This window comes from Brachyhypopomus gauderio, chromosome 2 (assembly GCF_052324685.1).
Source record: "Brachyhypopomus gauderio isolate BG-103 chromosome 2, BGAUD_0.2, whole genome shotgun sequence".
NCBI lineage: Eukaryota > Metazoa > Chordata > Actinopteri > Gymnotiformes > Hypopomidae > Brachyhypopomus > Brachyhypopomus gauderio.
Window position 1 is genome coordinate 15565452 of NC_135212.1, and position 23664 is coordinate 15589115.

Sequence of the window (23664 nt, forward strand, 5' to 3'; positions counted from 1 at the left end):
GGGGTGGAGATATTCTTTTGAAATACTCACATTAGGAAGGTCTCAGAATAAGGCCTAGTCATTCTCTTATAGACTTTATATAAGAGTCTGAGGAGTGTATTTAAAAGTCATAATGTCTCTTCCTATCTGCTAGCATTGCTGTCCCCCTGACAACCGTGTCTCATGTCTTTGTCTTGTTTCCATTCAGTGCTGCGATTTGTTCTGAAGGAGCGTGTGGTAGCACTTAGCGCAGCTGGGAGATACAACCACTAACACCGTATATTTTGAATAAAAAAAGCTTTGGCATGAATAGCGATGTGAAGGCACAGACACCGTTGCTGTGAGGGGATTGGATAATAGACTCTTTTTCTTGAATGGGGTCACATGACTAAGTCCAATACTAGGGTGACAGCAGGCCACACCTCCACTCATGATAAAGCTCTTCTCAGGAACCTGAAGCATCACTGGCATGAGCAGGGGAGGAGGAGGGCGTAATGTGGGGCTGCTCAGGAGTGAAGAGTCCTGGGTTTCATTAGGAATATTCCCAGTAAACATACATAGCAACACACATGCAGAGAAAAAATGGTAAAAGTGTCCATGTAAGGTGTGTAATTACATGTATGGATAATACAGTGATACAAAGGCATGGATGCCTGAGTGTTGTCAGTGGTTTCATGAGAGCAGTATGGGGAGGAAGTATTCAAACTGTATTACAGTTTTTGACGACTGCTAACGTGCATTTCCCAATACTTGTGATACATTGTCAAAACTCTAAACACAGCAACACAATGACCTCACACAAATAGCCAAATAGTTAATATCGTGTTCAAAAGCACATTTTCTTAACTAAATAACAACTCTGCATTTCACAATGCAAATGTAACCCTGCCTACCAAGGCAGTCTCTGCCGGGACTAGTCGTTTTCAGTATCGTAGGGTTCGTATAGGAGGACTGCGGTAGCGAATACAAATCAGTATATTACGCCCTTTATACCCACAATAACACAATTCCACCAATAAAGTTGCAGGACGTATGTATTGTGTTACACAAGGTGAAGTGATTAAAATACACTATAGCATGAGGACCAACAACCATCTACACAATACATAAAATGTCAACATTAACACTACTAACATTCACAAGTTCACAGAATTAGAACAGTCATTACATTTCAGTCCTATGTTGAATTCAGCAGTAGAAAGGAAAAAAAACAAAAAAAAACAGTCCTTTTCCTGGGATTCTGAGATGAGAAAATTATGTGTGAAAAATTGAGTAAAAAAGGAAAAAAAATATGTATGTGTGTGCGTTTGGGGGAAAATAGGTCTGCGATCCGATGTTTAAACAGTGCAATTTCCCAGTCCTACCACTCCGTGACCAACAGCAGTCCACTGAAGGCGGAGGACAACGTGACGGTACGACGATGGAATCCTCAAAGACGACGATGAACGGCGCTACAATGGAGCATAAAAAAAACCAGCCTGCACATACGTGCAGAGCGATAAGCCAGTTTCCAATCCCTCAACATTTATCAATCATCACAAATCAAGAATCTTGTACATACTTCAATAACACATAACATGAAATTACAACAACTTTATACATTGAATATGTTTCCGCTCTCCCTTTCCCCCACATGCAATAGCCAACTCTTCTAGCAAAGTATGAATAACTCTCAGAATTCATTCACAACAGAAACGTATCCTGACTGGTTTCTTACTCATTTCTCAAACACTGAACAAGGTAACTAATTCTTCCGTACATGAACGATTAGCCATTTAGCTCACAACTTACCAGGATATCTTCAAATAACAATTCTTTAACAATTCTTCAGTGTTTGAGAAAAAAAAAACGAAATCATAACTTCTTAAAAATCAACTCCATTCCTTTCGTTAACAATATTAAATGTTTAACCTAACTAACTCGACGTACAGATGTTTTCCCTATCTCCGTGTGTGGCACGGTGAAAAAAAACCGTTTGGAAAAAAAAAACCGTTTGGAACAAAACCGTTTGAAAAAAAACAACGGATCACTCCTCATATGGGGAGAGGGGCCCAAGGAGCGTCTGCTAATATTCTATCCTTAATGTAATATTAAGGCAAAATCGCCTGTAAATAACGAATGAGAAAAGGAAAAAAATAATAATAATAAAATCAGTGTATGAGTGAGACACAATAATTCACCAGGGTTACACTCTCCCCCTCTAGACTGCATGAGTCCCTTCATGCAAGTATGGGTTGACAGGGACTTGCAGTGAATCAAGAAGCGCAGTCTCAAAATTTTTAAAGAATGAGCTAATGGCTAGAATCAGGGGTGTCCCTAACTCATCATAAGTAAGTTTATGAGGCTGGCGCTTTGGCCTGCTTGAGTGTCTGACCTCAGGCAACCCCTGCATGATTTCACCTTCAGAGTTTACAGGCTCTGGATTTAGGGAACATGCAAGTTCTGGCTCATGGATGTCTATCACAACATAGTCTGGCCTCGAAGCTCTCTTTGACGAGCTAAAAACATCTACCTCGGTAGGGCTTGCTTGGGGCTCAGGCTGAACTTCACCGCCCGATGACTCAAGTTGGACTTCACTACCTGATAGCTCAGGGACCGGTTCAGGTGTCAGCGGAGCCGCCGTGGGTACTCCAAGATATGATCTGGCAGTTGGCTCTCGCACAGGGCCATCCTCCAACACAAAAGGTCCCCTAGTGATAAAGTTTGGCACTTGGTTAACTGGATACAGCTCATCCATACTATCTGATGACTCACTCCTTACATCATCGGAACATCCTGGCTGGTTTTTAACAGGTTGGGCTCTAGACCTCAGCCTCCTTGTGACCTTTTCCTGAGAACTCGTCTCCTCGGTGTCCGGCACAGGTAAGAACCCACATGGCAGAAGAAGGTCTCTATGTAGAGTCCTATGGGCCCCGCCCCCCGTTTCAGGCTTAACTACATACACGGGACCCTCACCAATTTCTCTAATCACTATATGGATCTTACGTTCCCACCTGTCTGCCAATTTGTGCTTTCCCCTTATGTTCACGTTCCGGACAAGGACCCGGTCCCCTACCAGGAGCCTTGCCGCCCTGACCTTCTTGTCAAACTGGACCTTATTTTTCATCCTCATCTTTTGGGCACTCTCAGTGGCTAGAGAGTAGCTCTCCTGGAGGCGCTGTTGAAGGCTCTTGACGTATTCTGAATGTGTCTGAGGATCCCCGGTGTCAGGGCCGACCCCCAGAATGAAGTCCACGGGAAGCCTTGCCTGTCTCCCAAACATTAGCTCGTATGGCGAGTAACCAGTCGTATCGTTCCTCGTGCAGTTATATGCATGAACCAACGGTTTAACAAAGTCCCGCCAATGATGCTTCTCCTTATCCTCCAAGGTCCCTAACATCCCCAGTAGAGTCCGGTTAAACCGCTCCACCGGGTTCCCCCGGGGGTGGTAAGGGGTTGTTCGGACCTTAGTCATCCCCATGACTGAGCAAAGCTCTTTAATGGTCTTGGACTCAAAGTCCCGACCCTGGTCGCTCAGCAGACGACTAGGGAACCCATAATGCACAATAAAGTTCTCCCACAGGGCCTTAGCTACCGTCCTTGCCTTTTGATCCCTTGTGGGTATTGCTACTGCAAATTTCGTGAAATGATCTGTGATGACTAGTATATTTCGTGTATCACGACTGTCTGGTTCCAAGGACAAATAATCCATGCAGATGAGTTCCAGAGGGTACGTTGTCGTGATACTCTCCATTGGCGCTGCTCTCTGCGGGAGGGCTTTCCTCCTAAAGCAACGCTCGCACTTCAAGCACTTCGACTCGACATCCTTGGCCATGCCAGGCCAAAAGAATCGGCCCCGGGCAAGGTGTAGGGCACGCTCAGCACCTAGGTGTCCGACTTCATCATGTACGCCATATAAAGCTCTTTGACGGAACTCCTTCGGCAGTACCAGCTGATATGCAGGTCTGCCATGGCTTAGCCACCTGCGATACAGCACCCCATCTCTAAACTCCAGTCTACGCCACTGCCTTACCAGGAGTTTCACTTCCTCCAGTTCGGATCTGACATCTGCGCTACTGGGCTTAGCTGCCTTCGCCAGAAACCCGACAACGCGGCCAATGTGTGGGTCCTCAGTTTGGGCTCTGCGCCAGTCGGCGGGTGTCATTGATGGCAAGACATCCAGGCCAAAGGAATCAGGTATTGAGGATGCATCAGCAGCAAGTGACTCTGCCATGATTGCGCTTGAGTAGCACCCACCCACGCCGACCACAATATGGCGCTGACATATGGCTGAGAATACTTCACAGGAAATTGAAGTACCGGCCACATCAGCAATCCGTCTCTTAAGGCTCTCAATTCGCTCTTCCTCGTCGATAAAGGCGCAGTCTTCTTGTGGTGGGTCCTGAGGCCGACGAGATAGCCCGTCGGCGTCTCCATTCGCGTGGCCAGCTCTGTACCTGATGTTAAAACGGTAAGTGGAAAGGGCGGCCAACCACCTGTGGCCAGCAGCATCCAACTTCGCCGTCGTCAAAACGTAGGTGAGGGGGTTATTATCCGTCAGAACCGTGAACTCACCTCCATAAAGGTAGTCGTGGAACTTCTCACAGACAGCCCACTTGAGGGCTAAGAATTCTAGCTTATGCGTGGGGTAGTTCTGCTCGCTCTTCGAGAGCCCCCTACTGGCATAAGCCACAACTCTGACTTTCCCCTCTTGCTCTTGATAGAGCGCAGCACCCAAACCCTGCCTGCAAGCATCAGTGTGAAGAATGTAGGGTAGCTGCGGATTGGCAAAAGCCAGGGAGGGTGCTGATGTTAACCTATCAATTAGTGTCTGGAAGGCGACATCACACTCCGAAGTCCACTCATCTCCAAACGGGACTTGTAGGTTAGGATGACCCTCCATGCGAGGCCGCTTATACACTTTCCCTCTCTTCTTTGCTGGGTGATAGCCCGCTGTCAGCTGGTTTAGTGGTTTGGCTATCTTTGAGTATCCTTGTACAAAACGCCGGTAGTATCCTGCGAAACCTAAAAAACATTTCAACTCCTTCCTGTTAGAAGGACGTGGCCAAGTCTTGAGAGCTGAAACCTTCTCAGGATCTGTGTGAACCCCCTGAGCGTCTACTACATGACCTAAGTATTTTACAGACGTTCTGAAGAACTGGCATTTCTCGGGAGATAACTTCAAACCGTAGTCCCTCAGGCGTGTGAGTACTTTCATTAGTCGAGCCTCATGCTCCTCCAATGTCTCTGAGAAGACTATCACATCGTCCAGGAAAACGAGTACTTCATTCAAATGCAAATCACCAACGCACTTCTCCATAAGGCGTTGAAATGTACTTGGCGCGTTGGTCACACCCTGGGGCATCCGATTAAACTCAAAGAAGCCTAACGGACACACGAATGCCGTCTTGTGCTTGTCCTCTTCCGCCATCTCAACTTGGTAATATCCAGACTTGAGGTCCATCACTGAAAACCACTTAGCGCCACTAAGGGCAGTGAAGGCCTCTTCAATGTTCGGGAGAGCATACGCATCTTTAATAGTACGGGTGTTTAACCTCCGGTAGTCAACACATAGGCGGATTGTCCCATTCTTTTTCCGCACAATAACAATTGGGGATGCAAAAGGGCTCTCTGATTCTCTGATGATCCCCGCATCAAGTAATTCTCTGAGATGTTGCTTTACAGCCTCTCTGTCACATGGGTGGATGGGTCTTGGTCTTTCTTTAAATGGAGCATCATCCTGCAGTCTGATGCGATGTTTGACTGCGGTGGTATGTCCATAAGTCAGATCATCTATAGCAAATACTTCAGAAATGCTGCACAGTTTCTCTGTGATATGTCTTTTCCACTGCTCAGTGATAGGCGAATTCTCAAGATCAAATCTGAGCTTACCAGATGATGACTCAGGCATAAGCGCACGTCTGTCAGGACTGAGTGGGGTGATACACTGAGCTACGGATATCTGTGCTAGAACAGTCCGTTGGTGAAGTGTGACATCACGATCACTCACATTATGCAGGACAATTGGGACTTTACAGCTGGCCTCACACGGGACATTCACTAAAGCGGACTCAAGAAGGACTCCACCTGGCAATGGACTGTTTTCATGCGGCTCAAGCACAAAGTCAGTGTGGTGAGCAGTCTTCCCTATCCTAACCGTGCCAGAGGTGCATAGCCTCTGCCGGGCCGGTATGGTAAGAGTCTTAGGCCCTTTCAATTTAACAGTGTGTGCGCGGTTCATGGTGTTATGAACTTGAGCAATATGCTGGAAAAGTTGTGCATAACCGTCATTGGAGTATACACGGAAAAGCGATTTGAGGCCATTTCGCCCAATGCCATGTTGGTAAAGGCGGTCAAGAACATTGGTGCCAATCAATAGGGGAATTTTGCTATTCAAATGATGCTCTGGGACCACCAGCACTAGAGCCATTAAATCGTCTTTCTTCCCAGTTATAGGTTGAGGAAAAGAAATGCTTACTTCAATATAGCCAAGATAGGGAATATTCTGTCCGCCTGCGCCCTCGACTTCAAGAAGAGCATGGATGGGTTGAACAGCCAGAAAGGGCAGAAAGTTCTTGCGAAAAGACTCAGAAATGGTTGTAACCTGGGAACCGGTGTCCAGTATGGATTCACATGGCACCCCTTCAATGAGGACTGATGCTGCACATCGAGGGCCTATAAGCCCTGGGGGTACGGATGACATGATGTGATAGCTTGCTCCAGCATCTTTCTGTGCATTGACTTCACAGTCTACTGTGATGGGACTCACTGTACTCGAGCTCCCAGCCCCTGGGCGTCCCCTAACAGGAGCTGTCAACAGTTTAAAGGGGAGTAAGGGGGGTTCTGCTGTGATCTGAAATGGTATTGCCTCTCCCTCAGTTCGGTTCTTTTTTTCTGAACTAGGTCTGGGTTCGCTTCATGCGAACACCTAGCAGCGATGTGCCCATCTTCACCACACCTAAAGCAAAACCATGCCCTTGGCATCCCAGTGGGCACTGTAGTCCTCTGGTGTGTGGTGCTAGCTACAAGACATCTACTGCGTTCAAAGTTATCAACTTCTCTGGGGTCTCTTGCATGTTGTGACAGTCTCTCCACTTGTTTTGTTAATGCTTCAATTTTCTTCTCTAACCCATTTGTGTCGTCTCTGCCCTCCACTTGTTGGTTGATCGTAACTGCTTTCTTTCCCTGCTTGGCACTCTCACCTTGTTGGTGCTGAGGCATCTGAACAGAGTCAGTATCATAAGCAGGCATGCCAAATATGGAGTGGGCATGTATAGCAGCTCTAGTGGTCCCTAAGTGTTTCTTCATGCGATCATACTTGGCAGACCTACGGTCTTCCTCAGTCCTCAGCATGAGGAGCAGGTCAGAGAAAGCTGGTGGCTCTTCTTTCCTGAGCTCCAGCTGCAGGCTCATAATGAGGTTCTGGTCCCAACAGCCCCTACAGAACTGACGAAGCAATTGTTTGTCTGCATCTCTAAGGGAGGCTCCCCCTCTAGATATGGCCTTGATGAGTAGGGTGTGCAGCCTGTTGAGATAAACAGAGGGCTTCTCCCCATTGTTCTGACTGCAGCTCAAAAAGGTGGCATACAACTCCTCCCCATCTTCGACAACACCAAAAGCGGAGTCAAGTTGAGTCACGTACTTACTTGGTAGTGAATCTATGCCAAGTGGCTTCACTATGTCAGTAGCAGGAGCCGATAGACTCTCAAGGATCTTCCTCACCTTCTGACTGTTGGTCAGGGAAGAATCACTAATCAAGAGGTCAACTTGGATGCGCCAGGCTTCATAATCAACTTCCCCATTGGGCCGTGGTGTACGCCCCGAAAAGGTTCGAAGCCTGGGGTGAGGGAGAGAGTGTGATAGAATAGACTCACTGCGAATGACATGTTCAACAACCATCTTCTGGATGTGTGGGGGGTTCACAACATCTCCATCTATGTGGCCGGAACTATTTGGAGTGCAAGGGGAGAATGTGCTGTGAGAGTGCAGACTTGGCGCGGCCTGGGCTGTCGCATTTGGGTCATAGGGTGTGGCAGATGAACTGCAATCAGTGTCGTTAATGACTCGTAGCCCATCTTGGAGGGCTTTCACAAAGCCTGTCGTGTTACTTCCCACAACAGCCTTGAGTTCGTCCAAGTATTGTCGGGCTAATCGTTTCCCTACTTCCTCCTCATACATGCTCCTTATCGTCCTGACGTGCCATGTCACGCCGGGGTCGCATGGACATGCTATTTCCCCTAAGACAATAGGGTCAGCCTTGGTGATGGACTTGTGTGATGAGTACTCAATAAGGACTCTACCCTTCGGCTCATGTCCTACATCTGGAATCCTAACAATCTGAGAGACGTTCCCATTTACAGAGAACACCCGGTCTATTTCCTCATCAGTGTAAATGTCTTCGACACCCGCAACGAGGAGGGTGTTTTGCCCATTTACTCTATAGCGGTCGCACAGGTCCATTGCTTCAGAAATTTTCGGAAAAGATAGATAATAGATAGTATTGTGGGTAGATAGGGTAAGCTACCTATAGCAGACCTCCTGGCTTGGCTCGCCACTTATTTATGTAACCCTGCCTACCAAGGCAGTCTCTGCCGGGACTAGTCGTTTTCAGTATCGTAGGGTTCGTATAGGAGGACTGCGGTAGCGAATACAAATCAGTATATTACGCCCTTTATACCCACAATAACACAATTCCACCAATAAAGTTGCAGGACGTATGTATTGTGTTACACAAGGTGAAGTGATTAAAATACACTATAGCATGAGGACCAACAACCATCTACACAATACATAAAATGTCAACATTAACACTACTAACATTCACAAGTTCACAGAATTAGAACAGTCATTACATTTCAGTCCTATGTTGAATTCAGCAGTAGAAAGGAAAAAAAACAAAAAAAAACAGTCCTTTTCCTGGGATTCTGAGATGAGAAAATTATGTGTGAAAAATTGAGTAAAAAAGGAAAAAAAATATGTATGTGTGTGCGTTTGGGGGAAAATAGGTCTGCGATCCGATGTTTAAACAGTGCAATTTCCCAGTCCTACCACTCCGTGACCAACAGCAGTCCACTGAAGGCGGAGGACAACGTGACGGTACGACGATGGAATCCTCAAAGACGACGATGAACGGCGCTACAATGGAGCATAAAAAAAAACCAGCCTGCACATACGTGCAGAGCGATAAGCCAGTTTCCAATCCCTCAACATTTATCAATCATCACAAATCAAGAATCTTGTACATACTTCAATAACACATAACATGAAATTACAACAACTTTATACATTGAATACGTTTCCGCTCTCCCTTTCCCCCACATGCAATAGCCAACTCTTCGAGAAGGGTAATGCTGCAGGCCGGAGCCCCGGTGGGCGTGGGTAAAGGGCGGAGCATGTGTCAATCATTTTCGAATGCAGCCAATCAGATATTAGACTTTCGTTGTCAATCAATTTTTATTAAGCCAATTATCAGCCAGAGTTAGCTGTCAATCATTTTTTACTGCAGCCAATCATCTTAACAGATCTGCCAAAAGAAGGCGGAAACTGCACGGAGAAGCTCTTTAAACAGAAGTATATGCCATTCTTGCACAAAAGTAGATGAATAAAAACATTAGAAGAGCCATGACTTTAGACATTTTTAAATCAAAGTTTAAAATACTTCTCACTTATTTTTCTGGAACGGCTTTAATGTTTTTTTCTCCCTTTATTGCACGTATTGCATAATTTACATCATATATATGTATGTGGCGAGTGTAAATTGTTAGCGGAGGGGAGGTGTAAATGGACACAAATTAAGTATTATATCGCGATCGATCGCCATGTATAAACGCCTCCGCCGAGCAGAGCGTTGAGGAGCGTTGAGGAGCGATTTCGATTGGAGGATCGTGCTCTATTTTTTATTATTGATTTTTTGCTGATGCTGGTCCAGCGTGTCGCGTGCCACTGATTATGCCTCAGCGTGCCAACGGTGGCCCGCGTGCCATAGGTTGCCGACCCCTGCTGTAGAGCCTTTGAATATTAAAACCATTGTAGAAATTAAGTTCAGATGTGACCAGCAATAGAGCGCAAGTAAAAGAAGGACGCGATCACACAGTCTCATTGAAAATGTAGGAGTTAATGAATAAAGAGCACCAACCCAAAACCCGTAACATAATCCAAATAAAGTTTGAAGACTAGTATTGTTTTGATATAATCAAATGACGATGGAGTGTTGGAGTTATCGGACAGAGTTGATCATATCAGAGTTAATTCAACTCAATGACTCCCGCAAAGATGTAATTAAACTCTGCCCACGAATTTCTCTTGGCTAAAGATGTACACGGTGAGCATACGATAGCTAGCTAGCTCTCCATAATTATGACGATTAAAAGCAATGCCTGATTATATAAAAAAATACTGGTCTTCAAACTTTATTTGGATTATATTACGGGTTTTGCGTTGGTGCACTTTATTCGTTAACTCCTACATTTTCAATGAGACTGTGTGATCGCGTCCTTCTTTTACTTGCGCTCCATTGCTGGTCACATCTTAACTTAATTTCTACAATGGTTTTAATATTCAAAGGCTCTACAGCAGAGGTCGGCAACCTAAGGCACGCGGGCCACCGTTGGCACGCCGAGGCATAATCAGTGGCACGCGACACGCTGGACCAGCATCAGCAAAAAATCAATAATAAAAAATAGAGCACGATCCTCCAATCGAAATCGCTCCTCAACGCGCTGCTCGGCGGAGGCGTTTATACTTGGCGATCGATCGCGATATAATACTTAATTTGTGTCCATTTACACCTCCCCTCCGCTAACAATTTACACTCGCCACATATATATATGATGTAAATGATGCAATACGTGCAATAAAGGGAGAAAAAAAACACTAAAGCCGTTCCAGAAAAATAAGTGAGAAGTATTTTAAACTTTGATTTAAAAATGTCTAAAGTCATGGCTGTTCTAATGTTTTTATTCAGCTACTTTTGTGCAAGAATGGCATATACTTCTGTTTAAAGAGCTTCTCCGTGCAGTTTCCGCCTTCTTTTGGCAGATCTGTTAAGATGATTGGCTGCAGTAAAAAATGATTGACAGCTAACTCTGGCTGATAATTGGCTTAATAAAAATTGATTGACAACGAAAGTCTAGTATCTGATTGGCTGCATTCGAAAATGATTGACACATGCTCCGCCCTTTACCCACGCCCACCGGGGCTCCGGGCTGCAGCATTACATATATGTGAACTCTTCTAGCAAAGTATGAATAACTCTCAGAATTCATTCACAACAGAAACGTATCCTGACTGGTTTCTTACTCATTTCTCAAACACTGAACAAGGTAACTAATTCTTCCGTACATGAACGATTAGCCATTTAGCTCACAACTTACCAGGATATCTTCAAATAACAATTCTTTAACAATTCTTCAGTGTTTGAGAAAAAAAAAACGAAATCATAACTTCTTAAAAATCAACTCCATTCCTTTCGTTAACAATATTAAATGTTTAACCTAACTAACTCGACGTACAGATGTTTTCCCTATCTCCGTGTGTGGCACGGTGAAAAAAAACCGTTTGGAAAAAAAAACCGTTTGGAACAAAACCGTTTGAAAAAAAACAACGGATCACTCCTCATATGGGGAGAGGGGCCCAAGGAGCGTCTGCTAATATTCTATCCTTAATGTAATATTAAGGCAAAATCGCCTGTAAATAACGAATGAGAAAAGGAAAAAAATAATAATAATAAAATCAGTGTATGAGTGAGACACAATAATTCACCAGGGTTACACAAACAACTTTGTTAAAACACAGCAAACCTGGTTCAGTATCCAATCATTCTTTCAAACACTAGCACATTCTCTTTTCGAGATTAACATAGTCAATCACTGCACAACCACTGTAAAAAAACTAACATTTGATGGCAATACAGAAACAGTATTACATGTAATGTTTTACCCTCTCCCAGCAAACAACAGACATTTTACAGTAACATCTGTTGTTTTCTTAGTCAGTTCATTTTTACTGTAATCCACTTCATTTGGACGTGTGCATTTTTGGCAACATACTGTCTACACAATGAGTGATATTTACTGTTAGGTACTATATGGAATGTAGATTAGACAAAAAGGAGTCAGTAACAGTTTTGCAGTAAAGGGTATATTTTACTGTATTAGGGACATTACTGTAAATTGTGGCCTAACCCAAAAAATAATTATCGTAATTGTAAACATAATTAGCCATGGTCCCATATGTGTAAAAATACACATATACAAAAAAAGCCACACAAGGGGGAAAAACAATACAAAACTGAACAGTCTTGTTAGGTCTAATCTAAACGGCCTTCAGCAGTTGGCCACATGTTTTCATCCATATCACATCTGATGTTGGCCCTTGCCATGCACCTGGGAAAGAAAAGCTTGGTATGTCTTATTCACCCCTGGCAGTCTTCAGCTGAAATGTCTCTGCAGCCGGGATCCATTGCATGCAGCAGGGACATTTGGTCATGGGGCCGATGATCATACACCTTCCACCTCCAGACTGAAAAAAGTTCCTTAGTGGGGTTGAGGAAAGGCGAGTAGGGCAGGAGGAAAAGGGACATCACTCTTGGATGGTCTATAAACCAGTTTGTGATGACATGAGAATGACAAAATGCTACATTGTCCCATCACAAATGTCCTCGTGTTTCCTCCCACCTGTTCCCTTTCTGCTTCTGGAACCAGTTGTTGGTAGAGTTCATTCAAAAACGAAAGAAGGAGGTCACTGTTATAGGGACCAATCTGGCATTTGTGAAGGACCAAACCAGCACTTGAGATTGCAGGACAAATTGTTATATTTGCTCCTCTCTGACCCGGTACATTACTGTACTTCATTTTATTTCATTGATCTATATGTGCAAAAAATGTGTACAACAGTAATAACTTTTCAGCTGCCTTTGTTTTTGCAGAACTTGGCATTTGATACGATATTTAAGGTTTTGAACCTTAGGTTTTCATTTTTGGCATGCTGTGTACAAGCAATTGTAAATAAGACAAAAACGATCCAGAATTTTTTTAGTGGATAACCTTGTGTGTATAGAAAATTTAAGCATTATAAAAACATGTAAAATGACTGCATTTTGTGCCATAACAACATGAATTGAACTAATAGTATAGCCACTGAAAATTGATGTTGTGTTCACTGTGTTTGGAGTTTTGAAAATGTAACTACAGATAACAAACGCACGTTAGCAGTCGTCAAAAACTGTAAATCTGTAGAGGTGACAGATTTCACTGTCAAGACTGCATGTAAGAATGAACGTGAACACAGATGGTAATAAATACCAATGACTGTTTGCCATACCTTCTTCTGAGAGGTTTAGTCAACTCCCATTGCATACTGCTTTTATATTTATTATTTGTGTGTAATGAACTTTGTACATCTATAATTGTAATTCTATCTCTTAATAAACACAATTACCATTTTAGATTAATTGGTAGCAGCAGGAGGCGAGGGTTGGTTAGTGAGTACGTTAAACACCTCCAGAATGTAATACAATAAATACATTAATAAATGTACTAATTACTAATATTGGCAACCTAGAATAATAGCAGACTTTTTGCAGTTTGTGTCTTTATTATCTCTACATCTATATATATATAGAGATAGATAGATAGATGTAGAGATCATATATATATATATATATATATATATATATATATATATATAATTACCGAAGCTTTCTGGAGGACCATGTGCGTCCAATGGTTCAAACATTGTATCCAATGTATTCAAACATTGTACACAGCAAGACTGGTGAATGATTGGTTTGATGAACATGAAAGTGAAGTTGAACATCTCCCATGGCCTGCACATACATATACACTACCGTTTAAAAGTTTGGGGTCACTTAGAAATGTTCTTATTTTTGAAAGAAAAGCAGTTTTTTTTTCAATTTAGCTAACATTAAATGCATCAAAAATACACTCTATACATTATGTGGTAAATGACTATTCTAGCTGTAAACATCTGGTTTTTAATGCAATATCTACATAGATGTATGGAGACCCATTTCCAACAACCATCACTCCAGTGTTCTAATGGTACATTGTGTTTGCTAACTCAGTAAGGAGGCTATTGGATATTTAGAAAACCCTTGAAAACCCTTGTGCAAGTAGGTTAGCACAGCTGAAAACAGTTTTGCTGATTAGAGAAGCTATAAAACTGACCTTCCTTTGAGCTAGTTGAGAATCTGGAGCATTACAATTGTTGGTTCGATTAAACTCACAAAAGGGCCAGAAAAAAACAACTTTCAATTTAAACTCGACAGTCTATTCTTGTTCTGAGAAATGAAGTCTATTCCATGTGAGACATTGCCAAGAAACTGAAGATTTCCTACAATGGTGTGTACTACTCCCTTCAGAGGACAGCACAGACAGGCTCTAACCAGAGTAGAAGGAGAAGTGGAAGGCCCCGCTGCACAACTGAGCAAGAAGACAAGTACATTAGAGTCTCCAGTTTGAGAAATCGACGCCTCACAGGTCCTCAACTGGCAGCTTCATTAAATAGTACCCGCAAAACGCCAGTGTCAACGTCTACAGTGAAGAGGCGACTCCTGGATGCTGGCAAGTGGCAAAGAAAAAACCATATCTGGCTAATAAAAGAAAAAGATTAATATGGGCAAAAGAACACAGACATTGGACAGAGGAAGATTGGAAAAAAGTGTTATGGACAGATGAATCAAAGTTTGAGGTGTTTGGATCACACAGACGAACATTTGTGAGACGCAGAACAACTGAAAAGATGCTGGGGTTGCTTTGGTGCTGGTAAAGTGGGAGATTTGAACAAGGTAAAAGGGATTTTGAATAAGGAAGGCTATCACTCCATTTTGCAACACCATGCCATACCCTGTGGACAGCCAATTTCATCCTGCAACAGGACAATGACCCAAAGCACACCTCCAAATTATGCACAAACTATTTAGAGAAGAAGCAGGCAGCTGGTGTTTTATCGGTATTGGAGTGGCCAGCTCAGTCACCAGATCTCAACCCCATTGAGCTGTTGTGGGAGCAGCTTGACCGTATGGTACGAAAAAAGTGCCCATAAACCCAATCAAACTTGTGGGAGCGGCTTCTGGAAGCATGGGGTGAAATTTCTCCAGATTACCTCAGCAAATTAACAGCTAGAATGCCAAAGGTCTGCAATGCTGCAATTGCTGCTAAGGGAGCATTCTTTGACGAAAGCAAAGTTTAAAGTAGAAAATTATAAATAAATAAAAAACATTATTTCTACCATGTCAATGTCTGGACTATATTTCTATTCATTTTGCAACTCATTTGATAAATAAAAGTATGAGATTTCAGGGAAAACACAAAATTGTCTAGGTGACCCCAAACTTTTGAACGGTAGTATATATATATATATATATATATATATATATATATATATATATATATGTGTGTTTGCGTGTGTGCGTGTGCATGTGTGTGTTTGCGTGCGTTTGTGTGTGTGTGTGTGTGTGTGTGTGTGCGTGCATGTGTGTGTGTGCGTGCGTGTGCGTGCGTTTGTGTGTATGTATGTGTGCGTTTGTGTGTGTATGTGTGTGTGTGTGTGTGTATGTGTGTGCGTGTATGTGTTTGTGTGTACGGGTGCGTGTGTGTGTGTGTGTGCATGCGCACGTGTGTGTTTGTGTGTGTGCACGCGTGTGTGTGTTTGTGTGTGTGTGTGCATGTGTGTGTATGTGTTTGTGTGTGTGTGCGTGTGCGTTTGTGTGCATGTGTGTGTTTGTGTGTGCGCGCGTGCGTGTGTGTGTGTGTGAGTGCATGTGTGTGTGCGTGCGTGTGTGTGTGCATGTGTGCGTTTGTGTGTGCATGCACGCGTGTGTGTGTTTGTGTGTGTGTGTGTATGTGTTTGTGCGTGCGTGCGTGCGTGTGCACGTGTGCGTTTGTGTGTGTGTGTGTGCGTGCATGTGTGTGCGTGCGTGTGCGTGCGTGTGTTTGTGTGCATGTGTATGTATGTGTGTGTGTGTGTGTGTGTGTGCGTGTATGTGTTTGTGTGTACGGGTGCGTGTGTGTGTGTGTGCATGTGTGTGCATGCGCACGTGTGTGTTTGTGTGTGTGCACGCGTGTGTGTTTGTGTGTGTATGTGTTTGTGTGTGTGTGTATGTGTTTGTGTGCATGTGTGTGTTTGTGTGTGTGCGCGTGTGCGTGCAAGTGTGCACGCGTGTGTGTGTGTGCGTGTGTGTGTGCACGCGTGCGTGTGTGTGTGCATGTGTGCGTTTGTGTGTGCATGCACGCGTGTGTGTGTATGTATGTGTGTTTGTGTGTGTGTGTGCATGTGTGTGTATGTGTTTGTGTGTGTGTGCGTGTGCATGTGTGTGTTTGTGTGTGTGCGTGCATGTGTGCGCGCGTGTGTGTGTGTGTATGTGTGCGTGTATGTGTTTGTGTGTGCGCGTGTGTGTGTGCATGTGTGTGTGTGCGTGTGCATGTGTGTGTTTGTGTGTGTGTGTGTGCGTGCGTGTGTGTGTCCGTGCATGCATGTGTGTTTGTGTGTGTGTGAGTGCATGCCTGTGTGTGTGTGTGCGTATGTGCGTGCGCGCGTGTGTGTGTGTGTATGTGTGTGTGTGTGATCTCTGGTGTCCTGCAGTGTTCCTGCCCTACAGCAATACAGGAAGCTGGTAGGAGGTGCAAAGAAATCAGAGGTCAGTGGAAAATGTTCTGTGATTAACACACAACATCTGCTGTTAAACAGCAGCACCAGCAGAACAGACAATAATGAGCCTGTAAGCCACTAATCACAAACACATGCTGGTAAAGTAAAGGAAAGCAACAAGACACCCAGGTGATAAAACATCAAATATTGTAGTTTATTTATTTTGTATTGTTTTTTTAACATAATTGTAATATTAATTTTATATCAAATAGAAACAGAGCACTTTCTCGTTAATCTTTATCTTGTACACACACATGCTAGAACAAAAGAGATGCTGTCTACATAGAGTTGGCTACAAACAAAGGAATATGTTTATTTTAGAAACTTTTAGAAAAGTTAGAATCATGAATCTGAAATGTTTTAACTTCACACGTCATGAAATTAAAATGTCAGGCTTCAAAATTCATGGTTTTAGCCCTGAGTTATCTCATCCACATGATGTTGCAAAACTCTACAGTTGTATTAAAGCAAAAACAAAAATACTAAATAAGAAAACCTGAACAGCATGAGCAGTTGTAGTTACTGTACGCCATGTGGGCAGAGGAAGCCTCGGGAATACATGTTGTGTGTGTGGGGGTGTGTGTGTGTGTGTGTGTGTGCAAGTACGAGAACTGATTTTTGGATTTGTATCCCTCAACACAGTACTCTGTTTACCTTCTTGGATGTTGGACTTTAGTCTACTTAGGTACAGATGAATCTGTGTTTGGGGAAGGGTACGAGAAACGCACAGGGTCATAGAGCTCAGACTGGAGGTTGTAGGGATGGTAAGAGTACGGGTGGGCATAGTACGGGTATGGCTGTTTCTTATCCACAGTGAGAGGTGGGGCTGGAGTCAGCTCTTCATCTTCCTCTTCAGGCTCAGGCTGTGGGGGAGGTGGAGGCACTCTTCCCTTGATGGGACGGGGTGGGTTATCAATGAGGCAGTCAGGATCCCAGTAGGGGTCACAGTCATACTCCATACCTTTATATACCATGGGTGCAGGGGGTGGAGGGGCAGATTTTTTGGGTAGGAGAGGGGCAGATATCTTGGGTGGGGGAGGATTCGGGGGTCCCTCCAGCTTGCAGGTGGGGTGGTAGCGGGGGTCACAGAGGACAGGTACGGATCCTGTGGGCAGGTAAACAATATGTGGCTTACAGAGAGGGTCCTTTGCATTGCACAGGTAAATCACATCTGCTTGGGACAGAGGTTGAGCATCAGGACCCTTTACTGGGGCTGGGGCAGGGCCTTTTTCTGGGGTAGAGGATGGGAACAGTTTGCAGTTTTTGTCTTTGGCTGGATCACATTTGGGCCGTGGTGGCAGGACTGGCATCCCGAGTTTGTTCTGGTAGTATGAGGCATTTGGACCATAAACATGTTCCAAGTGCCGCATTTGCTGGTAGAGCACCCTGATGCGGTCGATCTCATACAGCTGAAACAAGAGGGAAAAGGGGAGGGCAGAGAAATGTCCACATTCAACATGATATTTACCATTTTAAAAGCAAATATTTGGTATTTGCACTCTAAATCGACCCTTTTCTTCTCTTTTCTTGTTTATTTATAATAATTATTTATGTGTTGTTCTTTCTTCCGCTCTCACCCCTTCCGTGTGACCGATGCTGCTGTAGTAGCGGTAGTACGCCTGGAAGTCCGGCTGCTGACGGTGCCAGCGCGCGTCTAGACTGCGGCGCGGTCGCGCGCTTGAGAGAAAGTCGTTCGCTTTTTCCGAGTTTATGCTGACTGGAATAAACTCTGACACACACACGCAGGTAAAGAAGATGAGAGAAAACACACGCACGCACACACACATACAAATTCACCACCATCATTAGCTGAGAGGGATTTTTTTAGCCTTAAAAACATTTCATTAAGTTTATGTTTCTTAAACAAATTTCTTGATTTTACCTTTTTGTTGTATCTCATTCAGTAACGACTTTGCATCCAACCACCCTTAAAGCAAACACATTGATGAAATATAAGAATGTTCATAACACAAAAAATGTGAAAACGTTTTTAAAGAAATCCTTAGAAATGTAAGACGCATCCCAGACTCACGGGGCAGCAGCGTAAAGCAACACAGCATACAGACGAGCCTTACGTCCATCATGACTGTGGACACACACACCAACTAAAATTTATAACTAAACTATCATTAAAATCGTGGGTTTAAAAATCCATACGTCATTAACAATAATTTGACACTTTATTCTGGACCGATGCAAATAAGAGACTTACAACGTTTTTGGTTTTACGGCAATTGATCAAAAAGGTATTAAATCTAACATACATTAGTAGATATATGTAGATAGGCTATAACAGTAATCTGTAAAGTATATTAGGATTTTTGACCGTCTTTCAATCACTATGCTATAGTTCCAATATGTTTATTTTGGTTTATTTAACAAATTTTGTCATTTTTATAATGTAAAGTTGTCTTAACTTACCTTATGCACAACGACGCTCTTTACCGTAAAATATCACGAACAAGTGTGATTATATACTGGCTTCTATGTTAATCTAACAGGAGCAGGTAAGTTATTGGTTAGCTAGTCCCAGAGATGCCGCCTTCATCCCCCTCCTCCTCCTCTTCCTGAATAAATCAGAGAGCCCGAACTTTAAACTCATCCACGCTGCACTTTCTCCAGATTAACAGTAAAACCGCACATTGAAATGTTATAAGATAGGCTATAACCTCCAGGGAACTTCATCAGACCAACAAGGTTCAGGTCCAGATATATTTAAGCTGTGGCGTGGAAGAGATGAGCTTTACGTTTTACTAGTTTATCATTATAATTGCGGTCTTTGGCTAAATTAATAGTGCACTGCTGCCCTCACCTAGATGCCGTCTGTTCACCCGAACTGACGATTGTAAAACTGACAAAATATGTTCTACGGAAACCCCATAAAATGCAGAAAATTAAACGTTTGTCAATACCAGGTGTTTCATAAGGCGCAATAATAACGAGTTCGCTTCACATTCCAGATATTTTAAGAGCCTCATAATGGTTAACTACACTTGTCTTTTCTTGTGCTGGTTTAAACCGTATTACTTAAATTCCTCAATAATAATACACTTCGGTCCATTTTAAATAGACATGTGGCAAAGCTATCACGTTACATACCTGCTTATTACCTACACTACATTTCTCTAAACGACGGAAATGGAAGAATCTCGGGGGGGGGGGGGGGTGTCAAAATGACTCCAAGATTATTTTCATAGGATTTAAGGGAACCCAAGTTTCATGTAGAAATATCGACCAACTGCCCCTTTGCCTGCAGTGCCCTTTTGACCTTAATTTTAATAGGTCAGTTTAAAATCAGCAGTGACCTATAAATACTGCATTTGCATTCTGATTCGAAACGTGGAGGTAGTGAGAGTTTTTAATTGAAAACATCTTAATGGTATGGAATATGAATCATATTTTTTTTCTGTGTCAGTGTTAATTAAAAAAATAAAGCAGAATTGGTTACATAGGTTTCCATCTTCGTCTGTTTGTTAGTTTGGAGGCTTGTGTGTTTAGCAGTAAGATATTTTCCACTGTTGCGTTTAAAGAATATTAATTTTACAAACATTTTAACTCAAAGTCAAATAATCTTTAACACTTCACATTAAAGGTTCCGTGCGGCTGATACATTTATTTTAAATTTCTTTTGAAAGTTACAGATACCTCCAAGAGAAACAGAGAATGAAGAACTACAGAAACTGCGAGAGATAAAGGCAATGAAATCCTAACTAGCTAGATTTAAAAGAGCAGATATCTGATTCACAGCCTTTAGTTACTTCATCTAACTGCTGCTAGTCCCTCAGTCATCAAGCTCAAGTCTAACGCTAGGAGGAAGTGATCAAAGGGAGGGGTGATATGAGAGGAGGGGTGATATGAGAGGAGGGGTGATATGAGAGGAGGGGAGATATGAGAGGAGGGGAGATATGAGAGGAGGGGTGATATGAGAGGAGGGGTGATATGAGAGGAGGAGTGATATGAGAGGAGGAGTGATATGAGAGGAGGGGAGATATGAGAGGAGGGGAGATATGAGAGGAGGGGAGATATGAGAGGAGGGGTGATATGAGAGGAGGGGAGATATATGAAGTTTGGTGAATATTATTTCACTGCAATTACAGCTGCCAGTCTTTTTGGGGTTTGTCTCTACCAGCTTTGCCAGTTCTTCTTCGCAAAATATACGTACTAGTCAGATTGGACGGAGAGCATCAGTGAACAGCAATTTTCAAGTCTAGCCACAGATTCTCAATGGGATCTAGGTCTGGACTTTCTCTGGACCATTCTAACACATGAACATGTAGCTCTGGCTGTATGTTTGAGGTGGTTTTCCTGCTGGACCCTCTGCCCAGTCTCACATGTTTTGCAGCCTCAGACATGTTTTCTTCTAGCATTGTCCTGTATTTTGCTCCATCCAACTTCCCATCAACAAACCATCGTCCCGGCTGAAGAATCCTCACAGCATGACGCTGCCACCAATTCATAGTGGGTGTCGCGTTAACTTGAGGCATACCAGCACTACTCACATATTCACCTGACATCAAGAAAATCGACAGAGTACTTATTCTCCCAAATCAAATGGAAGAGGGAGAAAATAAAGGCTACCTTGTTGAAAGTGACAAACTGTACTTAATGACTTCAATCAACTTCTCAAAGAGGAGGAATAAAATGAAATTCGGTCAAAATCTTCATGGACAAGAGGTGAGATAAAAAACTCCTGATCCACTGACAAGGAGACAATTATTAAGTCAAGTAGCTAGCCTGTATGACCCAATAGGTCTTGTCACACCTGCTAAGCATAAGGGTGTCATTCTACTGGAAGCAGTACAACTCGAGGTATTTGGGACAAGCCATTATCTGGGAAGTTGAGAGAAGAAGCCATTCAGCTCTTTAAAGAATATATATGTCTCAGTAAAATCACCTTCCACAGAGGCCTCATACCAGTGAACTGGATTACAAAGCCTTGGGGAGTAACATTCTCTGACGGAAGTGACCTGAGCTATGGAGTTGTGGTGTACCTCAGATGGGAAACTGCACAAGGCGTAGAAGTCAGATTGGTTGAGTCTAAAGCAAAGCTCACACCATTCGATCAGAAAGGAGAACCAGTTAAAGCTGAAATTTGTGGTGCTGTCTATGCAGTCCAACTCACAGTCGTATGGCGATTGAACAATGGTTCCATTTACTGTATAGTCAAACCGTGTTGGGAGCAATCCAAAGAGATAGTTATGGGTATCAGACATTTTTTGCAAACAAAGTTGGAGAAATCCAGAAATCTGCATCTGTTAATGACTGGTTGTGGATCCCTGGGGACCTCAATGTTGGAGATATCATAACAAGAGGTGCAGCTCCAGACTCTCTCCAAGAGAATTCTGTGTGGCAGGGCGGACCCGAGTTTTTAAAGCAACCTGTAGAAAAATGGCCAAAAAAGTCTGTTAAAGAGGTCGCAGCCTATGCCAAAGAAGGCATAAACAGACTCCAAAGAAAATCCCTCTCTGCAGCTTTGACCAGGTCACAGGTTAAAAACAACAGTAATGGTGTAGTAGTGCAAAGTCCTTTGGTCACAGTCAAAGAAGAGAATGACCATAATTAGTTCAGAAGAAAGTGAATCCAAGATTCAAATTGAAAGACCACCAGCTGTTTGTGCAGTGAGAAATCTCATTGATACAAGGAAATTTCATAACTTAACCAAGTTACTTAGAGTCATTGCTTGGGTGTGGAGAGCTATAATGAAATGATACTTACAGAAAATTCAGTCACAGCCTCAAGAAAGCCAAAGTGGGAGGTAATTTCTTCAAAGTCCAAAATCAAACAAGCTACACTTACTGTCAGAGAGTGTGAAGATGCACAAAGGGATCTTTTCCTTGCAGCTCAAGAAGGTGCAGCTTTTCAAGATACCACCCTCAACAGACTTACTGTGTACAAAGATGTAGAAACTGGACTTTTGGTTTGTGGAGGAAGATTTCTTTAATGAGGAAAAAAAACCACTGTTCCAATCTTGCCTTATGATGCATGGGTATCCACTCTTTTAGCTCAAGAAGCCCACAGTGCAAACTATGAAGAAATTGCAGGTACACTCCTTTGGAGGAAGAAAGCCTGGGTAATAAAAGGCCAGAAATTGGCCCAGAAGATTGTTGATAGCTGTGTGATGTGCAGAAAATTCAGAACCAAGAAATGTCAGCAGATCATGAGTGACCTTCTGACTGAGCGAATAACACCAGCCATACCGTTTGAATACACAACAGTGGATTTATTTGGGCCTTATGAGGTGAAGGATGAGGTGAGGAAGAAAGTAAAGCTGAAGGTGTGGGGGATGGTCTTCTGTTGTATGGCGTCACGAGCTTTGCATGCAGATGTCGTTAGTGACCAGTCGTCTGAAGGCTTCCTGCTGGCCTATAAGAGATTCATAGCATTGAGAGGGCACCCGAGGAGAGTTTGGTCCGATCCTGGAAAGAACTTTGTAGGTGCCCGACCTGCCCTCAGAGTAGAGGTCTGCACTCCCGCAGTAATCCTGCGGGACCCGTCAGAATATCTTGCGGCGCGGGACATAATTTAATTGTTATTGGCGGGAGCGGGAGTTTAATTAGTCCAGGCGATGCGGGAGCGGGACCACATATACATGTAGAAAAATCCCGCAAATTAATAAATAGTCTAGAAAACTATAATAATAACAATGCAATGATTTCCATGCATAAGGAACAGAATGAAAACAACTAATCATTCAGTAAGTAAGCAATAAACTAATTCAAAATATTGGCTAAGCAACTGATCACGTGAGCATGAAGTGTGCGTCATTTTGTCATTTTGATACCGAAATGGCAGAGACTGTAGATGGTCAACCAGGTGGAAAGTGTGTGGAAAATTCAATTAAAACAGGCAAATACACCACAATTAAGCCAACTATAGGAAAGTCTGATGTATGGAGGTCATATTCCATTGTAATTAATGGAGATGGAAATCATCTACCATTTGCTTGTTGTGATAGATGTCAGAAAGTGTTGGTGTACGTCACCTGACGGCATGTGTTTGGACTGTGGTAAGAAATGGGACAGCGCAATCCATCGCTAT

The 23664-nt window shown here is 43.2% G+C and overlaps 1 protein-coding gene across 2 annotated transcripts; it reads right to left on the reverse strand.

Moving 5' to 3' along the window:
- Positions 1–16756: 16756 nt before the first annotated feature.
- Positions 16757–19256, reverse strand: and4 (actinodin4). Of its 2 annotated transcripts, none has more exons than XM_076997417.1 (5): positions 19048–19256; positions 18659–18712; positions 18509–18553; positions 18204–18355; positions 16757–18035 (listed from the first exon to the last, which is right to left on the reverse strand). In XM_076997417.1, the coding sequence occupies exons 2-5, from the start codon at positions 18708–18710 to the stop codon at positions 17304–17306; spliced, it is 981 nt and encodes a 326-aa protein (XP_076853532.1). In that variant the 5' UTR covers positions 18711–18712; positions 19048–19256; the 3' UTR covers positions 16757–17303. The 2 variants fall into 2 exon arrangements, with proteins under 2 accessions (XP_076853532.1, XP_076853533.1); XM_076997418.1 differs by having other exon boundaries at positions 18659–18731; positions 19048–19059.
- Positions 19257–23664: the final 4408 nt, after the last annotated feature.

What these genes read in the sequence shown, in the direction of transcription:
- and4 (XM_076997417.1), bottom strand. Translation starts at nt 18,710, where the DNA reads ATGATGGACGTAAGGCTCGTCTGTATGCTGTGTTGCTTTACGCTGCTG. An exon ending in GAATGAGATACAACAAAAAG is followed by an intron (nt 18,356 to 18,508) that starts GTAAAATCAAGA and finishes TGTGTGTGTCAG; the next exon opens with AGTTTATTCCAGTCAGCATA. An exon ending in GCATCGGTCACACGGAAGGG is followed by an intron (nt 18,036 to 18,203) that starts GTGAGAGCGGAA and finishes CTCTTGTTTCAG; the next exon opens with CTGTATGAGATCGACCGCAT.